Source organism: Antechinus flavipes, chromosome 2 (assembly GCF_016432865.1).
Source record: "Antechinus flavipes isolate AdamAnt ecotype Samford, QLD, Australia chromosome 2, AdamAnt_v2, whole genome shotgun sequence".
Lineage (NCBI taxonomy): Eukaryota > Metazoa > Chordata > Mammalia > Dasyuromorphia > Dasyuridae > Antechinus > Antechinus flavipes.
Genome location: NC_067399.1, coordinates 352,781,188 through 352,808,256, shown reverse-complemented (window position 1 = coordinate 352,808,256; position 27,069 = coordinate 352,781,188). Strand labels below are relative to the sequence as shown.

The 27,069-nt window shown below is 33.7% G+C and overlaps 1 protein-coding gene across 3 annotated transcripts in view; it reads right to left on the bottom strand.

The window, feature by feature from the left end:
* The window catches only part of MIPOL1 (mirror-image polydactyly 1), a 520,237-nt gene that overhangs the window by 70,804 nt on the left and 422,364 nt on the right, over nucleotides 1-27,069 (bottom strand). The window contains exon 11 of one of the 3 annotated variants that reach the window (XM_051978072.1): nucleotides 23,727-25,930. The exons of the other annotated variants lie outside the window; for them this stretch is intronic. Within the exon in view, the coding sequence (XP_051834032.1) occupies nucleotides 25,831-25,930 (100 nt within the window). The 3' untranslated portion in view covers nucleotides 23,727-25,830. Of the gene's footprint in view, nucleotides 1-23,726; nucleotides 25,931-27,069 lie in introns of those variants that run through there. 3 annotated transcript variants of the gene reach the window in all.

The following is a 27,069-nucleotide window of genomic DNA, read 5'->3' as shown; positions in this document are numbered from 1 at the left end:
CTCCCCCTCTCTTTCCTTTCCTCCCTTACTCTTCTTCCCTTCCCTCTCTTTCTTTCTCTCTGACATAAGCATTTAGAAAATATGAATTTTTTTCATAAGTACTACTTTGACTGCCTCTCATACATACTGTTAAGTTATGTCATTGTTATCATTAACTTTATTATTTTTCTCAATAGTATTTTGTTTTTCCAAGTACACATAATGTAAAGTTTTCAATATTCATTCTTGTAAGATTTAAGTCTCAGATTTTTTCTCCCTTCTTCCCTTACCTCCCTCATCCCCAAGATGTAAGCAATCTGATATAGGTTATACATGTACAATCATTTTAAACATTTCCATATTAGTAAAGTTGTGAATGAAAAAATCAGAATAAAAGGGGAAAAAAAACACGAGAAAGAAAAAGCAAAGTGAAAACAGTATACTTCAATTTGCACTCATTCTCCATGGTTCTCTTTCTGGATGCAGATGGCATTTTCCATCTCAAGTCTATTGGAATTGTCTTGGTTCACCACAATGCTTAGAAGAGTCTCATAGAAGACTTTGAGAAGTCTATCATAACTGATCATCACATAATTTTGCTGTTACTGTATACAATGTTCTCCTGTTTCTGCTCAAAGACAAATCTTTCCAGGTTTTTCTGAAATTAGCCTGCTGATCACTTCTCACAGAAAAATAATATTGCATTACATTTATATATCATAACTTATTTGGCCATTCCCCAGTTGATGAGTATCCAGTCAATTTCCAATTCCTTGCCACCACAAAAAGAGCTACTACAAACATTTTTGTACATAGACCCACAGGTCCTTTTCCTTCTTTTATAATCCCTTTGGGATACAGATCCAGTAGTGATGCTGCTGGGTGCACAGTTTGATAGCCCTTTGGGCATAGTTTCAAATTGCTCTCCAGAATGGCAGGATCAGTTTATTGTCATTATCTTTAATGAAATTATTGATTATTAATATGATTTATTCTTTTACCAATCCCTTCTTTAGGATTAGGTTATTTAGTTCCAATTAATTTTTAATCTATTCTTTCAAGGTATTTTTTTTTCTTTGCTGAGGCAGTTGGGGTTAAATGACTTGCCTTGAGTCACACAGCTAGGAAGTATTAAGTGTCTGAGGGCAGACTTGAATTCAAATCCTCCTGACTTCACGGCTGGTGCTCTATCCACTGCATTACCTAAGGTAATTTATTGTATATAATTTTTATTGCATCATGATCTAGAAAAGATACATTTAATTTTTCTTCTTTTCTACATTTGTTTGTCAGTTTTTATGCCCTAAAACACAGTTAGTTTTGAGCTATGCTATGATGCATACCTGAGAAATATGTATATACTTTTGTATTTTCATTCAAAATTCTCTACACATTAAAATTTTCTAAAATTCTCTAACTTCTTTCTTGTTTAGTTTTTTGGTTAAATTTATCTAGGTCTGAAAAATTGAGGCCCCCCCCCACTATTACATTTTTACTTTTATATCTGCCTGAAACTTATTGAACTTTTGCTTTAAGAACTGGGATTTTGTGCAAAAATTTGGTATATATATGCTCATTATTGATATATAAATTCATTGTGTAGGATACCTTTCAGTAAATTGTATTTTCCCTGTTTATCTCTTTTAATTAGGTCTATTCTGACTTTTATTTATTCTGAGATAATTATTATACCCCTTTTTATTTCATATGAAAGATGATAGATTTTGTTCTTGCTCCTAATTTTAATTTTATGTATATTCTTCTGTTTCAAATGTGTTTCTTGTAAACAACATATTGCATTTTGGTTTGTAACCCACTGTTTGTTACCCACTTCCATTCTGTTAGTAAGTTCATCATATTCACATTGGTCATAGTTTTGATTGCTAGTTATGTATTTCCCTCTACCATACTCTTCTATTTATCCTTCCCTTTTTTATCTTATTTCTTTCTCAAAAGTTTGGATAGTTTTCCTTTATAATTTCTTAAAGTTTATGTCTTTCTCTTTGCCCAATGTTTCTTATATCATCTTTCTTCAAACAACTTTTCTAGATTAATGGTTTTTCTTGTATCTCACACATTCTATTTTCCTTCAGTCTTTTATTTTATTGTTTCTTGATATTTAATGTAGTCATCAGAATCTACTTGGCTAATTCAAATTTTTAAGGAATTATTTTATTCAATATTTCTGTGCTTCTTTTACAAAGCTGTTAATTTTCTATTCATAATTTCCTTATATAACTCTCATTTCTTTTCCCCAATTTTCCTCTACTACTTTTAGTTGATTTTTTTTTGCTTTTAAAAAACTTATTCTTTAATTTTTCTAGAAATCTTGTTGAACTTGTGTTCAATTTTCATTTTTTCCCTTGAAGCTTTGCTTGTAGATTTTCCTGACTGTCTTCCACTTATGACTGGAACTTCTTGCTCACCAAGGCTGATTTTTATGATAGGTTTTTGTTTGTTTGTTTGCTCATTTTTCCAAACTATTCCTTGGTTATGGATTCTGTTCACTTCCAGAGAGAGGGAAGAGATATCTAATCTTAACTTTTTTAAATGTCCTTTTTCTGTTTTCATAGCTCAGTCTGGGGGCCTTAGGTACTTCCCAAGTAGTGTGAACTGGGGAGAGAGGTCTGTTCATTGTGTTCCAGATCTGTGCTTTGCAAGTTTCTGGCATAGCTATGGTTATGGTGATTTATATATGGTTGAGTTTCTGTAGACTACTGCTAGATTAAGTTATTGTTTTACTTCATGGGAAGATTCTGCAGATTCAGAGTGACTGAACTGCTGGCTCCCTCTTGGTTTTGATTGTCCTGCCCTGGTTTATTTCATTGCAGTCTGATTATATGGTACATGTTAGAACTGACTCTTCATTGCTCTTATCTCAGAGTCACATATTTTTGAAACTTGTTCCTTGAGCCTTAAAACAGGTAGTATCACTTTTCCTTTATGACTTTTTCTCTCTGCCCTGTAACTGTGACCCGGCATTGGGTAGTAGGTAACAAAATTGCCAGCTAGTAACTGTTCTAGTTTTCTAGTGCAGAGATCCTCTGAAATATCTTTTTGTCTAGGTTCTTCCTGTCCTGGTACTCATGAGTCCTTGGTGCTAGAGTTCTCCTGCTACAGCTACCACTTGCTTACAACTTTTCATGAAAATACTAAAATATTATATTATCTCTTCTCTTTCAACTATATTCTTTTGAAAGTGCCTAGTGTTTTTGCATTATAAAAATGTTAGCTTTTATTTAAATAAGTATGTGATTTTGTCAATTTTATTTATATGATTAATTATATTAATGTTTTCCTATCATTGAACCATTCTTGATTGTTTTTTATATGATTCATGTCTCTTTTAAATATTTGAAGGCAACTATCATATGACTCTTTAAGTTTACTCTACACATTTCTTTCAAATAAAATTCCTATAACATCTCAAAGGCCTTCACTACCCTGGATACTTTTCTCTTGATTCTCTTGATAATCTTTTCCAAAATATGGTACCTGGAACTGAATAATATTCCATATATGGTCTAATCAGGGCATTGTTTTATCATCTGTCTTCTCCTGGATAATACACTTTATTAATGCAGTCTAAGATTATGCTAGTTTTATTAGCTGCCATATATCACTATTAACTCACATTGAACTTATTTTAGTCCATTATCTAGCTGTGCCTCTCACATGTTGTACCTATGATTTTTTAAAATTCAAGTTTAAGATTTTATGTTTATCTCAGCCTCTAATAAATTCAGTTCTCAATCCATTTGCCCTCACAACTTGACCAGCTTAGATTACTCTTAGAAAATCACTAACATTGAAATAAAGGACTAAATGAAGAAGAAATTTCAGATCCTAAGGCAGGGAAGAACATTTTGAATGCAAGATTTTGAAGGAGTATTCTAGTTTCTGAATTACAAAGTAGCTCCCTATTTGTAACTATTATAAGCAAATGGGGACATAAGTAACAATTCATCAATACTAGACTCTTCTGGCTAACATAGAGAACTATCTTACTTCTAGCCATCAGTAAGAGTGCAGCCTTTTTCCTGCCTGTTTTGCATTTGTAGACTAGATTTTCAGCTAAAAAGTGCTAGTTTATGACTGTGGCTCTAATTGAGCTCATATAAGTCTATTTACATTCTGTTTTCTTATGCTCTTGAGCCCTCTAGCATTTCTATTGTAAAGCTGTGACAATCAAGATTTCAAAGTCTTTTCAATTTCAAATACTTTTTGATTGAAAAATTCTAATACAACAAAAGAATTGGAACACTTTCTCAGACTGTTGTCAGAGGATTATTTTAGTAAGATTATCTTATATTTTCAATTAAAAAATAGAATTCAGACAATTCTTAGAGTCAGCAGATGATATTCTACTATCTATACATCCCCGAGTTACAGTGCTATAAGTATTACTTTAGTAGATCTTAGGCCTAAACATATTTGTTTGTTAAAATATGTATGTGCATCACAGTTTATTAAGTGTTCATAGAAAACGAAGAGCACATCCAAATTTATATTGAAGTACTGTCCCCTATGGTCATCACAGCATGCAATATTTAAATAAAACTTCTGGGGAAGTTGTCTATAATTGTTGCTTTTACTTTCTCATCTTTTCAACTGTATATTTCTTTTGAGAACACAATCATTCTTTCAGTCATCCAACATTTTTCTTTCTCATTCCATACATCCAATAAGTTGCTAAAAATAAATGTTATTTCTATGCCCACAATATCTCTTATACTTCTCCCCTTTCTTCCCATCCATGCAGTCACTACTGCATGGTCTACATCATCTCTTGCTTGGACTACTGTAATAATCTCCTATTTGGTCTTGATGCCTCAAATTTTTCCTCATTCTAATACATTCTTCATAGTTGCAAAAGTGATGTCTCCTAATGTATATATCTGACCATTTCACTCTACTACTCAATAAACTGGAATGGTTCTCTATTTCCCCTAGGAGCAAATTTATCTTTGATTTATCTTTTAAAGCCCTTTATGATGTAACCAAAACTTTATTTCTAACCTTTTCCCATTATTTTCCCATGTGCACTATTTGATTCATCCAAATGGGCCTTCTGGATGTTGTGCACCATTCCATCTCTTATCTCTACACCTTTTCCCTGGCTCTTCCCCAATCTTACAATGCTTTCTTCCCTTCCCTTCACTTCTTAGAATACCTTATTTCCTTCAAAACTATATTCAAGTGATAACTTCTATATGAAATCTTTGCCCTAAAATTGACTCTGTACTCATTGTATATATATTTTATACAGTAATAATCATGATCATAGCTAGCATTTGTATAATGCTTTAAAGATTTCCAAAGTATTTTTACATAGCTTAATTCTTCTGATACATATTAAATTATGTATATATTATCTCCCCCAATAGAATACCATCTTATTTAGAGAAGAGATTATTTGTCTTTGCCATTATCTGACACATAGTATGTGCTTAGTAAATGCTCACAAATTATTTGGTTTCCCTACACTCTCATAAAAATGCTAACTAGTGCAGCAAAGGTATGGGCTTCAATTTATTCCTCTTAAGAACCATGAGTTAAATTCTGAATTGTCTAGGGAACTGCAGAGGGAAATGAATGGAGACATTTTAGTGTTCTGGACAACCTACCCTGAATTACTTTCATCAGAGTGTGGGGATCAATAAATTTTAAAGTTGTTTCAATCTAGGATAGAATGTGCAAACTCCCATGAACTAAATTAGTACCCTTACTCATTAGGGCAATCTAGAATAGATGTAATGCACTTATTTGTATGAATCTAGATTACCTTTTCCCTTTCTTGTCCTCTGCTCCCTGGATGTTTTATAGAATCTATACCATGACTACTTGATGACTCCAGTTTGTACATCCAAACTCTTACAGAAATGAATTTAACCAAATCAAGTTTACTGTGAATTTAATGGGGAATTTACATTCATTGTGACTACAGCACCATTCTGGATTAGGCATTTAAAAATATTAATTTAGAGCCTGTAAAAATCTCTGAACAACTAGGCAAAAGTGCTAGTAAAAGCCCCTTTATGTTTGAGTGAATCTTGGCCAGATGTGAAATAATGTATCAGTTGGAAAGATATTCTATAAATAAGGAAAGCAAAAAGCTGTAGAAAATTTATCCTATGGAAACCTCTATTTTTCCTAAACTTCAAGCAGATAATCTCATCTATAGTTAATCATACAGACATTTTTTACTTTCAACAAAGCTTAATACTTAATCCTTCATAAATCAGATTTTTTAACCATATTTTGTAACGTATATCTAGAAATGCTACAATCATGAAACTTAAACACTTTTTTCTATGTTAAACTGAAAAAAAATACAAGAACTTACTTCTCTTTTTAAACTTTATTTTTTACTGGTCTTTATAAAGCTGTTAATATATGCAAGTATTACTGCTTAATTTTAGAAAATCTTACCCAAATTATATAGTCTTTTTTAAGTAGAAAATTCCATTTGCCATTTTATTCTTTCTTTATACTATAAGAAAAATTCATTGTACAGTACACAAAAACTAAAGACTTGCACAAAATAAACTTTAGCTTCTTTCACACTGTTTAATATACTATTGAGATTATAAAAAAAAGAAAAGTAGCAGAAATAAAAAAAGAAAAGTTCTTGAAAAACTGAAGTGTTAAGAGAAATGTTCATTCAAAAATTTTAAAAGGCATATACACACATACACACAAATACACACTCACACACACACATACACACCCAACCAAGTGGATCAAATCTGATAACAATGAAAAATGCCTTATATCACAAGGCCTGTGCATCTGAGGAAAAATTCTAGCTAATGATCAGGATGTATGATATTTACTTTTATTTTGGTCTCCAGGGAATAGTGTTTATCTTCTTTAAAATTTATATGAGTCATTTTGTTATGTGCCTTTTTAATTAGCTTGAAGGAAGCAATCGTATAAAAAATGGCATCAATTTGGATTCAATATTGATAGCTACTGTGCTGCAGATTTCTAATTAAATGCAAACACTTTGCTAAAGTTAAATGTTCTAAAGTCCAGCAGCAATGATAACAGCGGGCTTTTAGAATTGCTTAAGCTGTTCAACTGATTTTTTTTTTTTTTTGATCTATCTGCTGCTCTTTCACTCAGAATTGTGCAATACTTGAGGTGAATGCCAGTTGTAACTGATTTTTTTAGGTCATCTTCAGGGAGAAAAAGAATATTGAGTGCTTTGCACTACCTAAAGTTACTTATTAACTATGCCCTGATAACTAATCAATGACTGATGAGAGGAGTCAAATTTGCTGCACAGATTTTTTCTCCTACTAAAGCAAAGTAGTAGAATACCTTATTTCCTAATAAGCAAAGGCTCTGTAAATATCTAATGGCAGTAAAGGTGTTTTGCAAAATAGCATTTTGATATGTTAGAGAGTTTTTAAAAGAAAGTTTATCTGGCTTTCCTCCACACAAATAGTTTGTTTGCAGGCAAACCATAATTAGTGGGAGACTACAGTAAAATTTTACAAATACTCTAAAAAATTACCAGGGAATAAATGAACTGCTGAAGAAGTTATTTATTTTAACCAGTTAGTGACACAAACAGAAGGAAAAGTAAAATGTTTCTTTCATTGGGAAAGTGCCAACCTCTTTCATTTTACTAAATATTATACGAGACTTGCTCAAAACCTGTTGTATAGCTGCTGTCATGAACTCATAAAGCTTCTGTTGCTCTAAAATTGTCAAGAAGATTGTTAGAATTAGAAAAGGTTAGGGTTTTCATTCTTTAGCCACAGCAAAGATTAGGTTTTTAAGTCTTTTTGCCTGTGTTGAGTTTTTAGGCTTCTACCTTTCCTATGATCCAACTTGCCTGTCATGTATACTTTCTTATTGTTTTGTTTTTAAAGGATACCATCAACTTTTTTGTATATTTTTTTCCTGACCTTTTAAAAATCATATTGGCTAAAGATTTACCAGTTTTATTATTCTTTTGTAAGAAACAGTTTTTACTTTCATTGATCATTTCTATAGTTTTATTAGTTTCCAAATCACGTATTTCTTTTCTAAGTTTTAGTATCTCTCCTTTTGTGCTTTCTTTGTGAGTTTTTTAATTTTTAAAGTACACATTTAGAACATTAATCATCTCTTTTAATTTGTTTTGGTAGAGATAACATTTTGTCCCTGAGGACTCTTTAATTTCATCATTGAAATTTTGGTATTTTTTTCATCATTAACAATTTCTTTATCAGAATTATTATTTATATGATATGTTTTTTGATACATTCATGATTTAGGATTTCATTGTTAAGTCTACATTTAGGTCTGTGGTTTTTGCTTGCATTTCCTGAACTGATAACTGTTTTTATTATAATTTGTTATTATATGTATAATACATGTAATTTGTTATTCATTATACTTTGTAAAGGATGTGCTTACTACCGTGTTTCCCTGATAATAAGACCTATCCTGAAAATAAGCCCTCCCCTTACTGTGTAAGATTCCTCTAAAATGAGTCCTCCCCTGAAAATAAGCCCTATTGAGATTGCTACTGTAGTGAAGGTGATCCCCTGTGCTACATGCTATATTACGGTACCCTCTGTATGCACCATCCCTTCCCCCCCCCCCCCCCCCAGTGAAACACATGCCCCGAGCTGCATCCAATCAGAGCTGCAGCAATGAGTGTGTCATCCTGTTCTTCCTTTTTTTTTTTTTTTTAAATAACTTTTTATTGATAGAACCCATACCAGGGTAATTTTTTACAGCATTATCCCTTGCATTCACTTCTGTTCCAACTTTTCCCCTCCCTCCTTCCACCCCCTCCCCCAGATGGCAAGCAGTCCTTTACATGTTGAATAGGTTACAGTATATCCTAGATACAATATATGTGTGCAGAACCGAACAGTTTTCTTGTTGCACAGGGAGAATTGAATTCAGAAGGTATAAATAACCCGGGAAGAAAAACAAAATGCAAGCAGTTTATATTCATTTCCCAGTGTTCTTTCTTTGGGTGTAGCTGCTTCTGTCCATCTTTGATCTATTGAAACTGAATTAGCTCTCTTTATCAAAGAGATCCACTTCCATCAGAATACATCCTCAAACAGTATTGTTGCTGAGGTTTAGAATGATCTCCTGGTTCTGCTCATTTCACTTAGCATCAGTTCATGTAAGTCTCCCCAGTCCTCTCTGTATTCATCCCGCTTGGTCATTCCTTACAGAACAATAATATTCCATAACGTTCATATACCACAATTTACTCAACCATTCTCCAATTGATGGGCATTCATTTATTTTCCAGCTTCTAGCCACTATAAACAGGGCTGCAACAAACATTTTGGCACATTCAGGTCCCTTTCCCTTCTTTAGTATCTCTTTGGGGTATAAGCCCAGTAGAAACACTGCTGAATCAAAGCATCCTGTTCTTCCACAGTGATTTGCTTGCTGGTGCCATTGAGAGCAGTGCCATTGAGGAGAGCTGAGGCAGGACAACATAAAAACCGGTATGTAAGTGGGAGTAAGGGGGCATGATGGAGGATAAAAGGGGCATGATGGAGGATAAAGGAAGAACTCAGGGGGCATGATGGAGGATAAAAGAAGAACTTAGCCAGCACTCACCACGCTAAAGAAATAAAGAACTTCCTTGCAGAGAGAAGAATAGATCAAGTAATGATTCCTGCAGGAATGACTGCCTATCTCCAAATCCTTGATATTGCAATAAACAAGCCATTCAAGGACCATTTGCACATGGAAGTCAATGACTACACTGAAAATAGAATGGAAAGAAATCAGCGTGGAAACTTTGTGAAGTCCTGTCTGCAAGAAGTCGTGACTTGGGTGAAGAAGTCATGGGATAAAATCACTGACAGCTGTGTCGCCAAGGCACTACGAGCAGGTTACCTGGACAAGACATGTTCATTTAAAGAGAGCTATATTGCTGGACATGACAGATTGGGTCCACTTCTTCTGAATGAAATAGAGACGCAAGACATCCAGGACGGAATTCAGGGTATGGACACTTAAGATGATGTTCTTGAAGAAGATGACATGATCATTATTGAATAAAGGGACTTTTTTTGTGCACATTTACCTGTTTATTAAAATTGCTGTCAATGTTCATTAAAATAAGCCTTCCCCTGAAAATAAGCCCTCTGGTGTTTTTCTGTCCAAAAAAAATAATAAGACATTGTATTATTATCAGGGAAACACGGTATTTCTAGTTTTTTACATTTGTTTACAATAACTGTGATGTAATATGGGGTCAATTTTTGTAAAAGTTCTATGTAGTATTATGTATGTTCTTATTCTTTTGCAGTACAATTTAGTAGATACCATCAGTCTATATTTTACTTTTTGTTTATCTTTCTTTTAAACTTAAAAACTGACTGAGAGAAGGATGCTGAAAAATCCTGACACTTATATAATCACTATTGTATAACCACCTATGTCTTGCAGTTTATACATTCAGATGCTAAAGCATTTAGAACATATACACTTAATACTGATATTGTATTGCTATCTATGGTTCCTTTCAGCAGAATGTAATTACCTTGTTTTTTGCTTTTGTGTTTTTTTGCTTTATCTGAAAAGCATAATTTTAACTCCTGCTTTTTTGGATTCATCTGATACATAATTAAAATTTTTTCTCCTGGTACTTATTTTTAGTCTTTTATTATTATATCTTTTCAAAAATGTATAATAGTACAAATTATGGGGTTGTGTTTTCTTATCTGTTATATTTTTCAGATTTAAAATTATTAAGTAGATGGCTATTTTTATCCATTTGTTTTTATTTTTCAAAATTGGGATTTTTAACCACTTTCTCAATTTAATTTTTTTTTTTTGCTTAATTTGCTTTAAAGCAACCCTATTGCTCTCTTTTCATTCTCATATTATCTCTTTTTCCACCCTTTCCCAATTTGTTGTCCTTTTCCCTAGTTTTGTTTAACTTATTAGTTTTTTCCTCTCTTTCTTTTCCTCTCATTTAAGTATTTAAATGATATACCACTTACTCCCTTCAACTTGTTTTGTTTATTAATTTTAAAAAAATCATTTTTGTATCTTTTTCTAAAAAATATGTCTTTCCCACATTCTCTTGATAATTTAGTTTTTCAGCTCTGACTATTCTAAACTTGTTTTTTAATTCATGGCCTTTATACTCAAGCCCTTCTTTAGTCTTTGTATTCCTCAGGATATGTATGTTGGCATAAAAAGTTTCTATAATAATACTTTATACAGAATACACCCTTTTGTTTTTCTATTGTAGCTCACTCTTCAAAATACCAATTCCAACAGGTTTTTAAGATTCTTCACACTAGGTTTAGCAATGTGAACCTGGAATGTTCAGAAGGATGGACTGGTTTTTGAAGAAACTGAGGTGATATAGACTAAATTATCAACATTCATTGAATCTATGGAGAAAGCTAGGGGGTTCCAGTGAAAAACTAATTCTAAAGCCTTTGTCCAGGTGATTCACAACAAAATGTGGCAAGTCCTCAAAAAGATGGGACTACTAGACCATCTTACTTGACTCCTGAAGAACTTATATGAGGATTGAGAAAGAACAGTTAAAACTGAACATGGAACAATCAACTGATTTAAGATTGGGAAAGAGAATGATAAGGCTATATATTGTCACTTTATTTAACATACATGCAGAGTACATCATGTAAAATGCCAAACTGGATGAATCAAAAGCCAGAGATTCTCTCTTCTGCTGGGAGAAATATCAACATTCTCAGATATGCAGGAAATACCACTCTGATGACAGAAAGTAAAGAAGAATTAAGAAGTCTCTAGAAGAGGGTAACAGAGTATAAAAGCTGGCTTGAAGCTTAACATAAAATAAACCCCTAAGATTTTGACAATAGCCCTAATGAGTCCTGGGTCAAACCCCTAGGTGGGTTTGACAGAGAAAGCTTGAAGCATTGATAAGATTATTCACTGAGACAAGCAGGAAAGGGTACTGATGGGCTGATGCTCAACCTTACAGTCCCAACCCCTGTGGAAGTCTTGTGAAACCCTACCTTTTTATATCTAATCGGATGTCAAAAACCCACTTTTACTGAATCCCTTTTGGGTTAGCCTGCCATAGAATTCTGCCTTATCATGTCTTTTTTTTTCCTCCCTCCCCCTAACCCTCAACTCATGGTGTCTTTCTACTTCCTGTAGCTAACTAACTCTTTTAGGGTGCTAAAAACTCTTCTATGGATTTAGCTGTAGAGGCCTGAAACTTTTGAGTTGATGCACTGTCAGGACAGCCGAGCACTTGAGGCTAACTGCCCATTAGACAATACTCTATGAGCATATGTTTGGAAAATGGCCCTCCCCACTATCCTGTGTTGGCTCGATGACTGGTGTATACAGAGGATTGTAGGAGGGACTAGAGGATGGAATAAGATTTGCCAGAATTACATTGGCTGTGGACAAGGAAGAAGGCGGTTACAGAGATCCTGCGTCCATCCCCTTCACTTCTCCCCCTAAAGACCAAGAATAAAGACTAAGGATTTTTGCTTATCCTGACTCTGAGTGATTCTAAGGTATCCTGGGTGCTAACATGGTTATCATGTTAGCCTGCCTGTTAATGACATCCTCTCACCTCATGATATATATTCTTTTTTCCTGGTTAATTGTGGGTTCCCCTAGGGAACTTTTTTTCCCCATTGTTAACTGTTAAAACCCCTTTCCTTGCTAACTAGATGCTTTCTCAAATCAATTTCATATTTTCCACTCCTGGTGTCTATTGTACTTCTTCATTTTGTCTGTGACTTTTTTCATAAATAAACCCATCTTTTGCCAAAGATAAATGCCATTGTGAATTCTTCACATGTTCTAACCCCAACATTTGATGCAAGTTGCTTTCCTGAATCCTATCATTTAATGTGTCTACCTCAATCTCATCATTTGGTACTGAATCCCAATCTCATTAGTTCTATCATTTCCTTGAATATAAAGAGAAGAAATAGAAGGAGTGTATATAAATATAAATATAAAATTTTTGGGCTGAAAGATCACTTGCAAAGGATCACTTTGTTGTTATTTAGACATTTTCCAACCATGTTTAACTCTTTTTGGCATTTTTTTTGGCAAAGATATGAGAACAGTTTGTAATTTCCTTCTTCAGTTAATTTTTTCAAATAAGGAACTGAGGTAAACAAGATTAAGTGACTTACCCAGGGACACACAGCTAATTAGTATCTAAAGACAGATTTGAATTCATGAAGATGTCTTCCTGATTCCACATCCAGTGCTCTATCTACTGTATCATCTACCTAGTGTAGCCATGAAATTAAGATACTTACTCCTAAGAGCCACATTGATGGAGTGAGCAAAATCTAATGACTCCATGAGAAAAGTCAAAAGAATGAAAACTTCAAAGAAAAAAGAAGTAAAATATTTAATCATAGAAACAACTGATCTGGAAGAAAATTGTTGGTTTACTTAAAATCCATGACCAAAAAAAAGGTCTAAGCATGCACCGCAAGAAAGGAAAACTGCCCTTATATGTTAGAAACCAAAGAGTAAAATAAAAATTAAAAGAATCCATCAGTCACCATTTGAAAGAGATCCTAGAATAAAAACAGCCAGAAACATTACAGCCAAATTTCAGAGTTCCCAGGTCAAGGAGCAAATACTACAAGCAGCCAGAATGAAACAATTCAAATAACATGGAGCCACAGTCAAGAATCACATAAGATTTTTACATTAAAGGGGCAAAGGGCTTGGAATATGATATTCTAGAGGCAAAAGCTAAAATTTCAACCAAGAATAACCCATCCAGAAAAACAAGGGAAAAACAAATATTTAATAAAATAGAGGACTTTCAAGAATTCATGGTAAAAAAACTAGAATGGAAAAGGCTTCCAGATAGGGCTGGAAAGATACTCAAGATTAATGGGCATGACCTGGATGAAGATGAAGCAAAGAAAAACAAGAAAGAATGATTCAATAAGTAGGAGAACCAGGCGAAGGCAATGAAAGCTTAAAGAGGAAAGAGTATCTAAGAGAAGAGGATCATAAACAATGTAAAAGCATATAGGGAGATCAAGAAGGATGAGGATTCAAAAAGATCTTTACAATTGAAAATTAAGAGATTCCTGGTAACTTTGAAGAGAACAGTTTCAGTTCGGTCATTCAAGAGGTTTAGAAATGAATAAAAATTGAAAAGGTGGGGCTACTGTATGTAGATGCATTTTTTATCAAGGAATCTAATCAAGAAGAAAAGGGAATATAAGATAATAATTAGGAAGGATGGTTGGATCAGATGAGGATTTTTTTTTTTAAGGATGAGGGAGACAGATATATTTGTAAGTATCAGAAACAGCTGGTAGATAGGGACATATGTCTTCTCTGAATCTTTTTATTTAATTTATTTTATCAAAATTACAAACACATTCATATCCTATAATTTATTCAGCCATTCCCTAAATTAGACACCCCCTCAGTTTCAAATTGAAACTAGTGAAAAATGAAAAAATTTGCTATGAATATTTGCATAGAGAAGTCATTGCACAAAAGAGTTCCTCTATTTTCTCTCTTTTGGATATGAGACTTTTAAGTTGAGCAACTGTATATAGTTTAGTGACTTCTGGAATAGCTTCAAAAGGCTTCTTAGAATGGCTTCACTTCACAGATCTTACCAACAATTCATTGGTGTGTTAATTCAATTTGCATTTATCTAATTAATGATTTGGAAAATTTTAAAAATGGTTCCTTATAGCTGGTTTTTTTTCAATCTAGAACTGTCTGTTTATACACCACTTGAATGTTTATCTACAGAAAAATTTAAATGAATTTCTTAGAAATTTTTTGGTAATTTATCTATTTTTTAATACACATTGCTTTATGAATCATGTTGGGAGAGAGAAAAAAAAACAGAAAAAAGTGGAAAACAGCATATGTTGATTTACATTCAATCTCTATATTTCTTTTTCTAGAGGCAGATAGAAATTTCTATTCAAAGTCTATTGGGATTGCTTTGGATCCCTGAACCACAAAGAGAACCAAGTCTTTCATAGTTGATTACCTCTCCTTCTTGCTGTTATTGTGTACAATATATTCCTGGTTCTGCTTGTTTCATTCAGCATTGGCTCACATAAATCTTCCCAGGCATTTCTAAAATCACCTTGTTCATCATTATTTGGTAGAACAATAATGTTCTGTTACCTTCATATGCCACAATTTATTCGGCCATTTCCCAGTTGATGGGCAATTATTCATTTTCCAATTCTTTGCTACCACAAAAAGAGCTGCAACAAACAATTTTGCACATGTGGGTCGTTTCCCTTCTTTATGATTTCCTTGGGATACAGCCTCAGTAATGGCACTGCTGCATCAAAGGGTATGTTGTTTGATAGCCCTTTGAGCAAAGTTCCAAATTGCTCTCCAGAATCATTGAATTATTTCACAACACCACCAATGATGCATTAACGTCCCAGTTTTCCCACATCCCTTCCAACATTTATTACTATATTTTCCTGTCATCTCAGCCAATCTGAGAGGTATGAGGTGGTACCTCAAAGTTGTTTTAATTTACATTTCTCTAAACAATGGTGATTTAGAGCATTTTTTATATGACTATAGATGACTTTAATTTGTCATCTGAAAATTGTCTGTTAATATCCTTTGAACATTTATTAATTGGGGAATGACTTTTATTCTTATAAATTTGACACAGTTCTTTATATATTTACAAAGAAATCTTTATTAGAAACACTGGATGTAAAACTTTTTTTTCCCCTGGCTTTGTACTTCTCTTTTAATCTTGTTTCTGTTTGTTTTGTTTGTGCAGATTTTTTAACGTAATGTAGTTCTTAGATAGCTTGCATATCAGACCTTAATCATAAAAATTCCATTGCAAAGATTTTTTTTCTTAGTTGTTTCCCTTCTTTTTCTACCAGTATTTCTTTGGTTTGTGTAAAAATTTTTATATTTCATGTAATGAAAACTGTCTATTTATTTTCTGTGATCCGATCTAATCCATTTTTAATATATAACATTATTTATTTTCCCCATTAAAGCAAAATTTGTACACTTTTTTCTTAAAACTTTGAGTTCCAGATTCTCTCTCTTCTTCTCCATCCCCAAGTCTCTTTAAGAAGGCACATGAGAAATTATGCAAAATATATCCCTATAATTCATGTTGCAAAAGAAAAATATAAATCTCTCCCTCACCTTAAAAAAACAACCCTCAAGACAAATAAAGTAAAAAATAGAGAGTATACTTCAAGCTCTATTCAGAGACAATCAGTTCTTTTTCTGGTTATGGATAGCATTTTTTCATCATAAATCCTACTAAGTGGATTATTGTATTATTGAAAATAGCAGTCACTCACAGCTGTTCCTCCCACAACATTACTATTACTTTGCACATGATATACCTTTTTATTTTGATGGAGCTCATGGAGTCTTTCCAGATTTTTCTGAGAATAACCTGCTCATCATTTCCCATGTAACAATAATATTCCATTATAACCATATACCACAGATTATTAAGCCATTCCCCAATTAATGAACATCCCCTCAATTTCCAATACTTTGCCCTAAGAAGAGAGCTGCTATAAATATTTTTGTACATATAGGTGCTTTTCCTTTTTTTTTTTTTTAATCTCTTTTGGGATTCATGCCTACTAATAGTTTTATTAAGTCAAAGGATATGAATTATTTTATAACCCTCTGGATATATGACCATTTATCAACTGTAAAATAGCTCTTTTTAAAAAAAAATAAATTTGACTCAATTCTCTACACATTTGAGACATGAGGCCTTCATCAGAAAAATTTGCTTCAAAATTCTTTCTAATCCATTTTTTTAAAAAAGGAACTCTCCTTCGACTCATCATTGTGAAGTATATATCCTTCTCTAGTCCTCTAATTTGTTTATTATATGACTTTTTATGTCTTAGTCTTAAAATTCATGAAGTTTTTAGTAGTATATAGAGTGAGATGTTAATCTATACCTATTTTTGCCAGATTGTTTTATAATTTTCTCAGAAGATTTTGTCAAATTTGATTCCATACCAGAGGTGTACTGGAGCGAGCTTGAGCTAATTTTCAAGTTGCCCATTCAAGCATTTATGTCTCAGAAGTTAGCAAACAATATAAATCAAGGATTAAATTATTATTTTGTTGAATATCTATCTAGAATTAAGCAAGTGATGAAGACAATATTGATAATATATATTAAATTTAAAAGTGTGTCAAACATATATATTTTTTCTTCAGAATTGGCTGTCTGATCCATGCTCTGGTAGTTGTAGGCTCTGAATTTATCAAACACTATTGTTTCATTTTATTGCTTCTGGGTTGGGGGCGGAGCCAAGATGGCAGAGAAGGCACATGACTTTCTAAGCTCCTCTCTTACTCTCACTATCAATATTATATCCAGCCTCAAAAATAGGGCTTGATTGCTACAACTCATAAAGATTAGAAGTACAACAACTCACCAGCCAAAGATTATCTGAAATCTTGCCGATTTGTTCTGGGTTTGTTCTGGGGGCTTGGGAGAAGATCAGTGCAGACAGAGGGAGAACTAGAGGCAGAGTGAAACACCAAACTGGAAGTGAGAGCACAGATCACAGCACAAGCCCACAGCTCCAACCCCTAATATGGGGCTTTTCCTTGGGGCAGTTGCGAACCTGCACGGCAGAGGGTCACAGCCTGGGAAGCCTCTAATCTGCATAGTAGGGGGCTCAGCTTGGGGCAATAGAACCTTCACAGGGCAATTTGCTTCTGGGCAGAGACTTCTGGTCCCAGCTGGGATGTTTGCTGGTCAGCTACTAATACCCACAGCCCCACAAAGGACTCTGGCCTGGGGCAGTGACACTTTTACTGCTTAGTCTCTAGCCTTAGGGCAGTTGCTAAACCACACAACGGTTCTCCACTGGGCTAAATCACCTGTATTAAATCACTTCCAGTAGGGGGAGGGGGAAATTTTCACTCAGAACACTCCGGAAGCCACTTAACAACTCTCCCTGCTCTGCAGAGGAAGGTGGTAGCCCCCTTGCCCTGGAGGCATACCCTAAAGGCTTTTAAAAATGAATAAAAAAATGAAAAAGATTATCTATAGTTTCTATAACAGAAAAAGAGCAGGTCTGCAACCATGAAGAGACTAATAGGAAACAGTCACCAGATAATATCCCAAAGGGGAATGTTACCTGTCCCCTTTTACATAACACTCTCATAAAAGAGATCTTTAAAAGTCTCAAAAGAGAGAAGAAAAATGAGGAAAGGAAAGAGAAGCTTTGAAATATGAATTGGAAAAGGTAAAAAAATCTCTGGAAAGTAAGATTTGTGAACAAGGAAGTAAAATTTGTGGATTGGAAAAGACAAAGAACTTGCAAGAAAGTGCGATCTGTGAACTGGAAAAAGAAAATAATTCACTAAAAAAAATTAGTGAAATGGAAAAAAAATTCCATAGAGCAAAAAAATTCATTTAAAAACTCAATTGGACATATGCAGAAAGAAGTAAAAAAAGCTAATGAAGACAATAATTCATTAAAAATCAGAACTGAACAAATAGAAACTAACGATTCATTGAGACAGCAAGAATCAGTCAAGCAAAACAAAAAAAAAATGATAAATTGGAAAAAACCGTGAAATATTTACTTGGAAAAAGACAGACCTGGAAAATAGATCTAGGAGAGATAATCTGAGGATTATTGGACTTTCTGAAAATTATGATGAAAAAAAGAGCCTAGATACTATTTTACAAGAAATCATTGAAGAGAACTGTCCAGAGGTAATAGAATTAAAGGTAAAAGAGGCATTGAAAAAGACCCTAAACTAAAAACTCCAAGAAATAATTGTGGCCAGATTTCAGAATTATCAGATTAAGGAAAAAATATTACAAGCAGCCATAAAAAAAAAACAATTTAAATACGGAGGTGCCACAATAAGGATCACCCAAGATCTGGCTGCTCCACACTAAAGGATGGAAGGGCCTGGAATCTGATATTCTGAAAGGCAAAAGAACTTGGAATGCAGCCAAGAATAAACTACCTAGCTAAGCTGAACATTTTCTTCCAGGGCAAAAGATGGATGTTTAATGAAACAGATGAATTCCATTTGTTTCTAAGAAAAAAACAGATCTAAACAAAAATTTGATCTCCAACCATAGGACCCAAGAGATGCAGAAAACATAAAAGGAATTCTTAAGAATTTTATTTCTGTTGTGGATATACAGAAAGACTACATGTATAATTTGATTTTACTGATATAACATAAAAAAAAGGGAAGTAGAAATGGAAAAGGGATAATGTCAGAAAAGGGGGAAAGGGAGGATAAAAAGAAGGAAACTACATTCCACAAAGAGGCAATGGAAACTTATCATATCTGAGGGAACTCAAAGAGGGAGAGGAACATTGTGTGAATCTTAATCTCTTCAGAGTTGGCTCAAAGAGAAAATAATTAACATACTTGTTTTACAGAAAATCCTCTCTCACCTCATTAAAAAGGGGGAGAGGAAAAGGGAAAAGAAAAAGGGTAATAAGGGAAGGGTACAAGAAAGGGGAAAAAATTCAAAGAGGGGGAGGGAGGGATCCTAAAGAGGGTGAATGGCTTGATACAAGTGGGGCGCATAAGTTTAAAACTGGGAAAGAGGTTTGGGGGGGGCAAGTAAAAGAAAAATATAATCTGGGGATAACAAGATGGCAGGAAATACAGAATTAGTCATTTTAACCATAAATGTGAATGGGATGAACTCTCCCATAAAGCAGAGGAGGATAGCAGACTGGATCAAAAGTCAGAACCCTACAATATGTTCTTTACAGGAAACACATTTAAAGCAGGGAGATACATACAGAGTAAAGGTAAAAGGCCGGAGCAGAATCTATTATGCTTCAGGTAAAGTAAAAAAAAAGCAGGGGTAGCCATCCTTATCTCAGATCAAGCAAGTGCAAAAATTGATCTAATCAAAAGAGGTAAGGAAGGAAACTATCTCTTGCTAAAGAGTAGCATAGACAACGAAGCAATATCAATATTAAACATACATGCATCAAGTGGTGTAGCATCTAAATTCTTAAAAGAGAAATTAAGAGAGTTGCAAGAAGAAATAGACAGCAAAACTATAATAGTGGGAGATCTCAACCTTGCACTCTCAGAATTAGACAAAGCAAACCACAAAACAAATAAGAAAGAAATTAAAGAAGTAAATACAATATTAAAAAAAAATTAGGTATGATAGATCTTTGGAGAACACTGAATGGAAACAGAAAGGAATATACTTTCTTCTCAGCAGTCCATGGAACCTATTCAAAAATTGACCATATATCAGGACATAAAGACCTCAAAATTAAGTGCAGGAAGACAGAAATAGTAAGTGCTTTCTTTTCAGACCATGATGCAATTAAAAACTACATTTAACAAAAAGTTAGGGGTAAACAGACCAAAAAGTAATTGGAAACTAAATAATCTCATTTTAAAGAATGATTGGGTGAAACAGCAAATTATCGACACAATTAATAATTTCACTCAAGATAATGACAACAATGAGACATCATACCAAAATTTGTGGGATGCAGCCAAAGCGGTAATAAGAGGAAATTTTATATCCATAGAGGCTTACTTGAATAAAATAGAGAAAGAGAAGATCAATGAATTGGGCTTGCAACTAAAAAAGCTAGAAAAAGACCAAATTAAAAACCCTCAATCAAATACTAAATTTGAAATTCTAAATTTAAAAGAAGAAATTAATAATATTGAAAGTAAAAAAAAGAAACTATTGAACTAATAAATAAAAATAAGAGTTGGTTCTATGAAAAAACCAATAAAATAGATAAGCTTTTGGTAAATCTGATTAGAAAAAGGAAGGAGGAAAATCAAATTAGTAGTCTTAAAAATGAAAAGGGAGAACTTTCCACTAATGAAAAGGAAATTAGAGAAATAATAAGGAGTTACTTTGCCCAACTTTATTCCAATAAATTTGATAACCTAAGTGAAATGGATGACTATCTCCAAAAATATAGGCTTCTCAGATTAACAGAGGAGGAAGTAAATTGCTTGGATAGTCCCTTTTCAGAAAAAGAAATAGAACAAGCTATTAATCAAATCCCTAAGAAAAAATCCCCAGGACCAAATGGATTTACATGTGAATTCTACTAAACATTTAAAGAACAATTGGCTCCAATGCTTTGTAAATTATTTGATAAAATAGGGAATGAAGGAGTCCTACCAAACTCCTTTTATGACACAGACATGGTACTGATACCTAAACCAGGTAGGTTGAAAACAGAGAAAGAAAATTATAGACCAATCTCCCTAATGAATATTGATGCTAAAATCTTAAATAAAATATTAGCAAAAAGACGACAGAAAATCATCCCCAGGATAATACACCACAATCAAGTAGGATTTATACCAGGAATGTAGGGATGGTTCAATATTAGGAAAACTAACAGTATAATTGGCCATATTAATAACCAAATTAACAAAACCATATGATCATCTCAATAGATGCAGAAAAAAGCATTTGATAAAATCCAACATGCATTCCTATTAAAAACACTTGAGAGTGTAGGAATAAATGGACTTTTCCTTAAAATAATCAGCAGCATGTATTTAAAACCATCAGTAGGCATCATATGTAATGGGGACAAACTGCAACCATTCCCAATAAGATCAGGAGTGAAACAAGGTTGCCCACGATCATCGTTACTATTCAATATTGTATTAGAACTGCTAGCTTTGGCAATAGGGGTTGAGAAAGAAATTAAAGGAATTAGATTAGGCAATGAGGAAACCAAATTATCATTCTTTTCTGATGATATGATGGTATACTTAGAGAACCCCAGAGATTTTATTAAAAAGTTATTAGAAATAATCCACAACTTTAGCAAAGTAGCAGGATACAAAATAAACCCACATAAATCATCAGCATTCTTATATATCTCTAACAAAATCCAACAGTCAGAGTTACAAAGAGAAATTCCATTTAAAGTAACTACTGATAGTATAAAATTTTTAGGAATCTTTCTGCCGAGGGAAAATCAGAAACTTTATGAGCAAAACTACAAAACACTTTTCACACAAATTAAGTCTGATCTAACCAAATGGAAAAATATTAAATGCTCTTGGATAGGGTGAGCAAATATAATAAAGATGACAATACTACCTAAACTAATTTATTTGTTTAGTGCTATACCAATCAGACTCCCAAAAAACTATTTTAATGACTTAGAAAAAATAACAACAAAGTTCATATGGAAAAACAAAAGGTCAAGAATTTCAAGGGAATTAATGAAAAAAAAAATCTAATGAAGGTGGATTAGCTGTACCATTATATTATATTATATTACAGAGCAGCAGTTACCAAAACCATTTGGTATTGGCTAAGCAATAGATTAATTGATTAGTGGAATAGGTTAAGTTCAAAGGACAAAACAGTCAATAACTATAGCAATCTAGTGTTTGACAAACCTAGAGACCTCAGCTTTTGAGATAAGAACATACTGTTTGATAAAAATTGCTGGGAAAATTGGAAAGTAGTATGGCAGAAACTTGGCATTGACCCACACTTAACACTACACACCAAGATAAGGTCAAAATGGGTTCATGATCTAGGCATAAAGAATGAGATTATAAATAAATTAGAAGAACACAGGATACTTTACCTCTCAGACCTGTGGAAGAGGAAGGAATTTATGACCAAAGAAGAACTAGAGATCATTACTGATCACAAAATAGAAAATTTTGATTATGTCAAACTGAAAAGTTTTTGTACAAACAAAACTAATGCAGACAAGATTAGAAAGGAAGCAATAAACTGGGAAAATATTTTTACAGTCAAAAGTTTTGATAAAGGACTCATTTCTAAAATATATAGAGAAATGACTCTAATTTATAAGAAATCAAGCCATTTTCCAATTGATAAATGGTCATAGGATATGAACAGACAATTCTCAGACGAAGAAATTGAAACTATTTCGAGCCATATGAAAAGATGCTCCAAATCATTATTAATCAGAGAAATGCAAATTAAGACAACTCTGAGATACCATTACACACCTGTCAGACTGGCTAGAATGACAGGGAAAGATAATGTGAAATGTTGGAGGGGATGTGGGAAAACAGGGAGACTAATACATTGTGGGTGGAATTGTGAATACATCCAACCATTCTGGAGAGCAATTTGGAACTATGCTCAAAAAGTTATCAAACTGTGCATACCCTTTGATCCAGCAGTGCTACTACTGGGCTTATATCCCAAAGAGATCATAAAGAAGGGAAAGGGATCTGTATGTGCAGGAATGTTTGTGGCAGCCCTCTTTGTAGTGGCCAGAAACTGGAAACTGAATGGATGCCCATCAATTGGAGAATGGCTGAATAAATTGTGGTATAGGAATATTATGGAATATTATTGTTTGGTAAGAAATGACCAACAGGATGATTTCAGAAAGGCCTGGAGAGACTTACATGAATTGATGCTGAGTGAAACGAGCAGGGCCAGGAGATTATTATATACTTCAACAACAATACTATATGATGATTAATTCTGATGGACCTGGCCATTTTATGCAATGAGACGAACCAAATCAGTTCCAATGGAGCAGTCATGAACTGAACCATCTACACCCAGCGAAAGAACTCTGTGAGATGACTAAGAACCATTACATTGAATTCCCAATCCCTATATTTTTGCCTGTCTGCATTTTGGATTTCCTTCAGAAGCTGATATAATATGAATATAATATAATATTTATAATATTTCAGAGTCTGATTCTTTTTGTACTGCATGTTTGGTCATGTATACTTATTGTGTATCTAATTTATACTCTAATATATTTAACATCTACTGGTCATCCTGCCATCTAGGGGAGGCGGTGGGGGGAAGGAAGGGAAAAATTGGAACAAAAGGTTTGACAATTGTCAGTGTTGTAAAACTACCCATACATATAACTTGTAAATAAAAAGCTATGAAATTAAAAAAAAATGCTTCTGAGTTTTATATATATGCTCCATTGATAGAAGTTTTAAATGCTTCATTCAATGTAGTGTAATTGTGATGATTACTGATGTTCTCCTCCATTTTATAAATGAGTTTATTCCTCTCACATTCATGGTTAGAATTTCAAATTGTGTATTTTTCTACATCATGTAATTTTTCTTTTATTTATATCTATAACCCATTCTTTACAAAAAAGAATATAGCAAAAAGAGTGTCGTCAACACTAATAATCAATTATTGATACTATATTCTTCTACTGTTCAACTCTTGATTTGTACTGTTTGTTGAGTAGTCAAGTCTTTCATAGTTGATCATTGTTATATTGTTACAGTGCACAATGATCTCCCACTTCTTCTCACCTCACTGCAGTTCACATAGTTCTTGCCCTGTTTTTTTTCCCTCTGAAACCACTCTTTCTTCATTTCTTATAGTAGAACTGTACTTCATCACAATCATGTGCCATTCCACAAATAATGAGCATCTCCCAATCTCCAAAATAAAGGTGCTATAATTTTTGTATATTTCCCTTTTTCTTTGCTCTCTTTAGGATACAGCCACAGTAGTTGTATTGTTGGATAAAGGTTAAGTTTTATAGTACTTTTCAGTATGGTTCTAAATTGTTCTCCAGACTGTTTGGATCAGTTCACTACTTCACTATATGTATGATTTCTTAATCCTCTTTAAAAGCATTTGTTATGGGCTGAGGCTCGAGTTGATGCACTGAGGTCCCAAGCACATGAGGCTAAATAGTAATTGGACTATACTCTATTAATATATATATGCTTCAAGAAAGAATGCCCCCCGCCCACTCTTTGTGCAAGTCCTGATGTGTTGTATAGGAAATGACGATTTTGGTGAGTGGAGGCAGGGGGGTGGAAAGGGAAGCGAAAGGAGAAACTGCTGGCTGGTTTCTTGACACAGCTGCTCGCATTGCTATCATGACCACCCTTTACCTCCAATCCCCCTTCACCTCTGCTAGCTGGCTTCTTGTCGCAGCTGCCCATATTGCTATCACAATCCTTCTTCACCTCTACTGAGAATAAAGATTGAAGATTTTTTTCTTAACCTGAATTCCTGACTCTGGCTGATTTTAAATACACAATCATCACAAGCATTCACCATTTTTGATAGATAAGAAGTACCCTTCAGAGTTATTTTTTATTTTTTATTATTTTTATTTACATTTCTCCAATGAGCCATGATTTAGAGCATTTTCATATTACTCTAAATAATTTTGCTCTCTTCTTCCTCCTCTTCTTCTTTCTCTTCTTTTCTTCCTCTTTTTCTTCCTCCTCTCCTCCTTCTCCTCCTCTTCCTCTTTCTTCTTAAAAAAAAAACTTGCCTGTTCATTTATCAACTGGGGAAGGCTGTTATTTTTATAAATTTGATTCAGTTCCTATACATTTGAGAAATGAGACCTTTATCACAGAAATTTGTTGTAAAACTTTGATATTACTCTATTGTCTATGGTAGTTTCCTCAATTATCTCTTTTAATTAGGTCTAATTTGCTTTTGCTTTATCTGAGATCATAATTGCTGTACTGCCTTCCCTCCCTATAGCTATAGCATAATATATTCTCCTTTAGCCCTTTCTTTTAACCCTATGTGTGTTTTTTTATAAGTAACATATTGTTGGACTCTTGTTTCCTGAACATTCTGCTATATCCACTTCTATTTCATGGGTAAGGTTCACATTCACATTCACAATTATGATTATTGGTTAGTTCCCTCCATTCCATTTTCTTTCATTTATCCTTCTCTTTTTTAAAATAATAATTTCTTTTTTTAATCATCAAAATTTTAATGATTATAACTTTTTATTGACAGAGTCCATGTTTGGGTAATATTTTACAACATTATCCCTTGCACTCACTTCTGTTCCAACTTTTCCCCATCCTCCCTCCATCCCCTCCCCCAGATGGCAAGCAGTTCTATACATGTTAAATATGGCACAGTATATCCTCAGTGCAATATATATGTGCAGAACGGAACAGTTCTCTTGTTGCACAGGAAGAATTGGATTCAGAAGGTAAAAATAACCTGGAAAGAAAAACAAAAATGCAAGCAGTTTATATTCATTTCCCAGTGTTCTTTCTTTGGGTGTAGCTGCTTCTGTCCATCATTGGTCAATTGAAACTGAGTTAGATCTCTTTGTCAAAGAAATCCACTTCCATCAGAATACTTCCTCATATAGTATCATTGTTTGAAGTATATTATGATCACCTGGTTCTGCTCATTTCACTTAGCATCAGTTTATGGAAGTCTCTCCAAGCCTCTCTGTATGCATCCCCTCCATTCTTTCTCTCAGATATAATAGGATTCCTTTGCCTCTTCGTGAGATATAGTAACCCCACTTCACCCTTTTTCTGGTACAATTTCCCTTCCATCTCTACTTTCTAGAACAAGGTATACATGTATTCTTTATATATCTTTATAGCAGAAATACAGTTCCCAAGATTTCTTTTTACCTTTTTAGGTTTCTCTTGAGTTCTATATTTGTAGATCAAACTTTTTGTTAAGTTCTATTTTTTTCATCAAAAAATAGGTGAAATTCATTTATTTCATTAAATGTCCCCCTTCTTCCCTGGAAAAAGATGCTCATTCTGGATGGGTAAGTTATTTTTGGTTGCATACCGAGTTCCTTAGCCTTTCGGAATATCATATTCCAGGCCCTTTGATCCTTTAATATAGACGCTGCTAGATCCTGGATGGATGGGGATGGAGGAGATGCATATAGTGGGTATCTTACTGCCATCAGAATAGGCTTAAAGAGAAAAATTTTAGACATCTTCGATTTATGGTGAAACATCTCCCAACTCATTCAAAAGTGGGAAGGGAAAAGGGAAAAAGGAAGGAATAAGCTAAGTGGAAGGGAATACAGAAACTGTGAGGAAAAGGAGTAAGATAGGGAGAGGAACTCTAAAGCAGGGGTGGGGGAGGGAAGGGGTACTAAAAAGGGAGGGCTGTGAGAAGCAATTGCTGCTCACAATCCTTATTGTGGCTCCTCTATATTTGAATTGATTTTTTCTATAGCTTGCAGTATTTTTTCCTTCGTCTAATTGTTCTGGCATTTGGCCACTATATTACTTGGTGTTTTGATTTTAGGATCCCTTTCAGTAGGTGAGCTATGAATTCCTTCAATGTCTATTTTACCCTTTGTTTCTATGACTTCTGGGCAA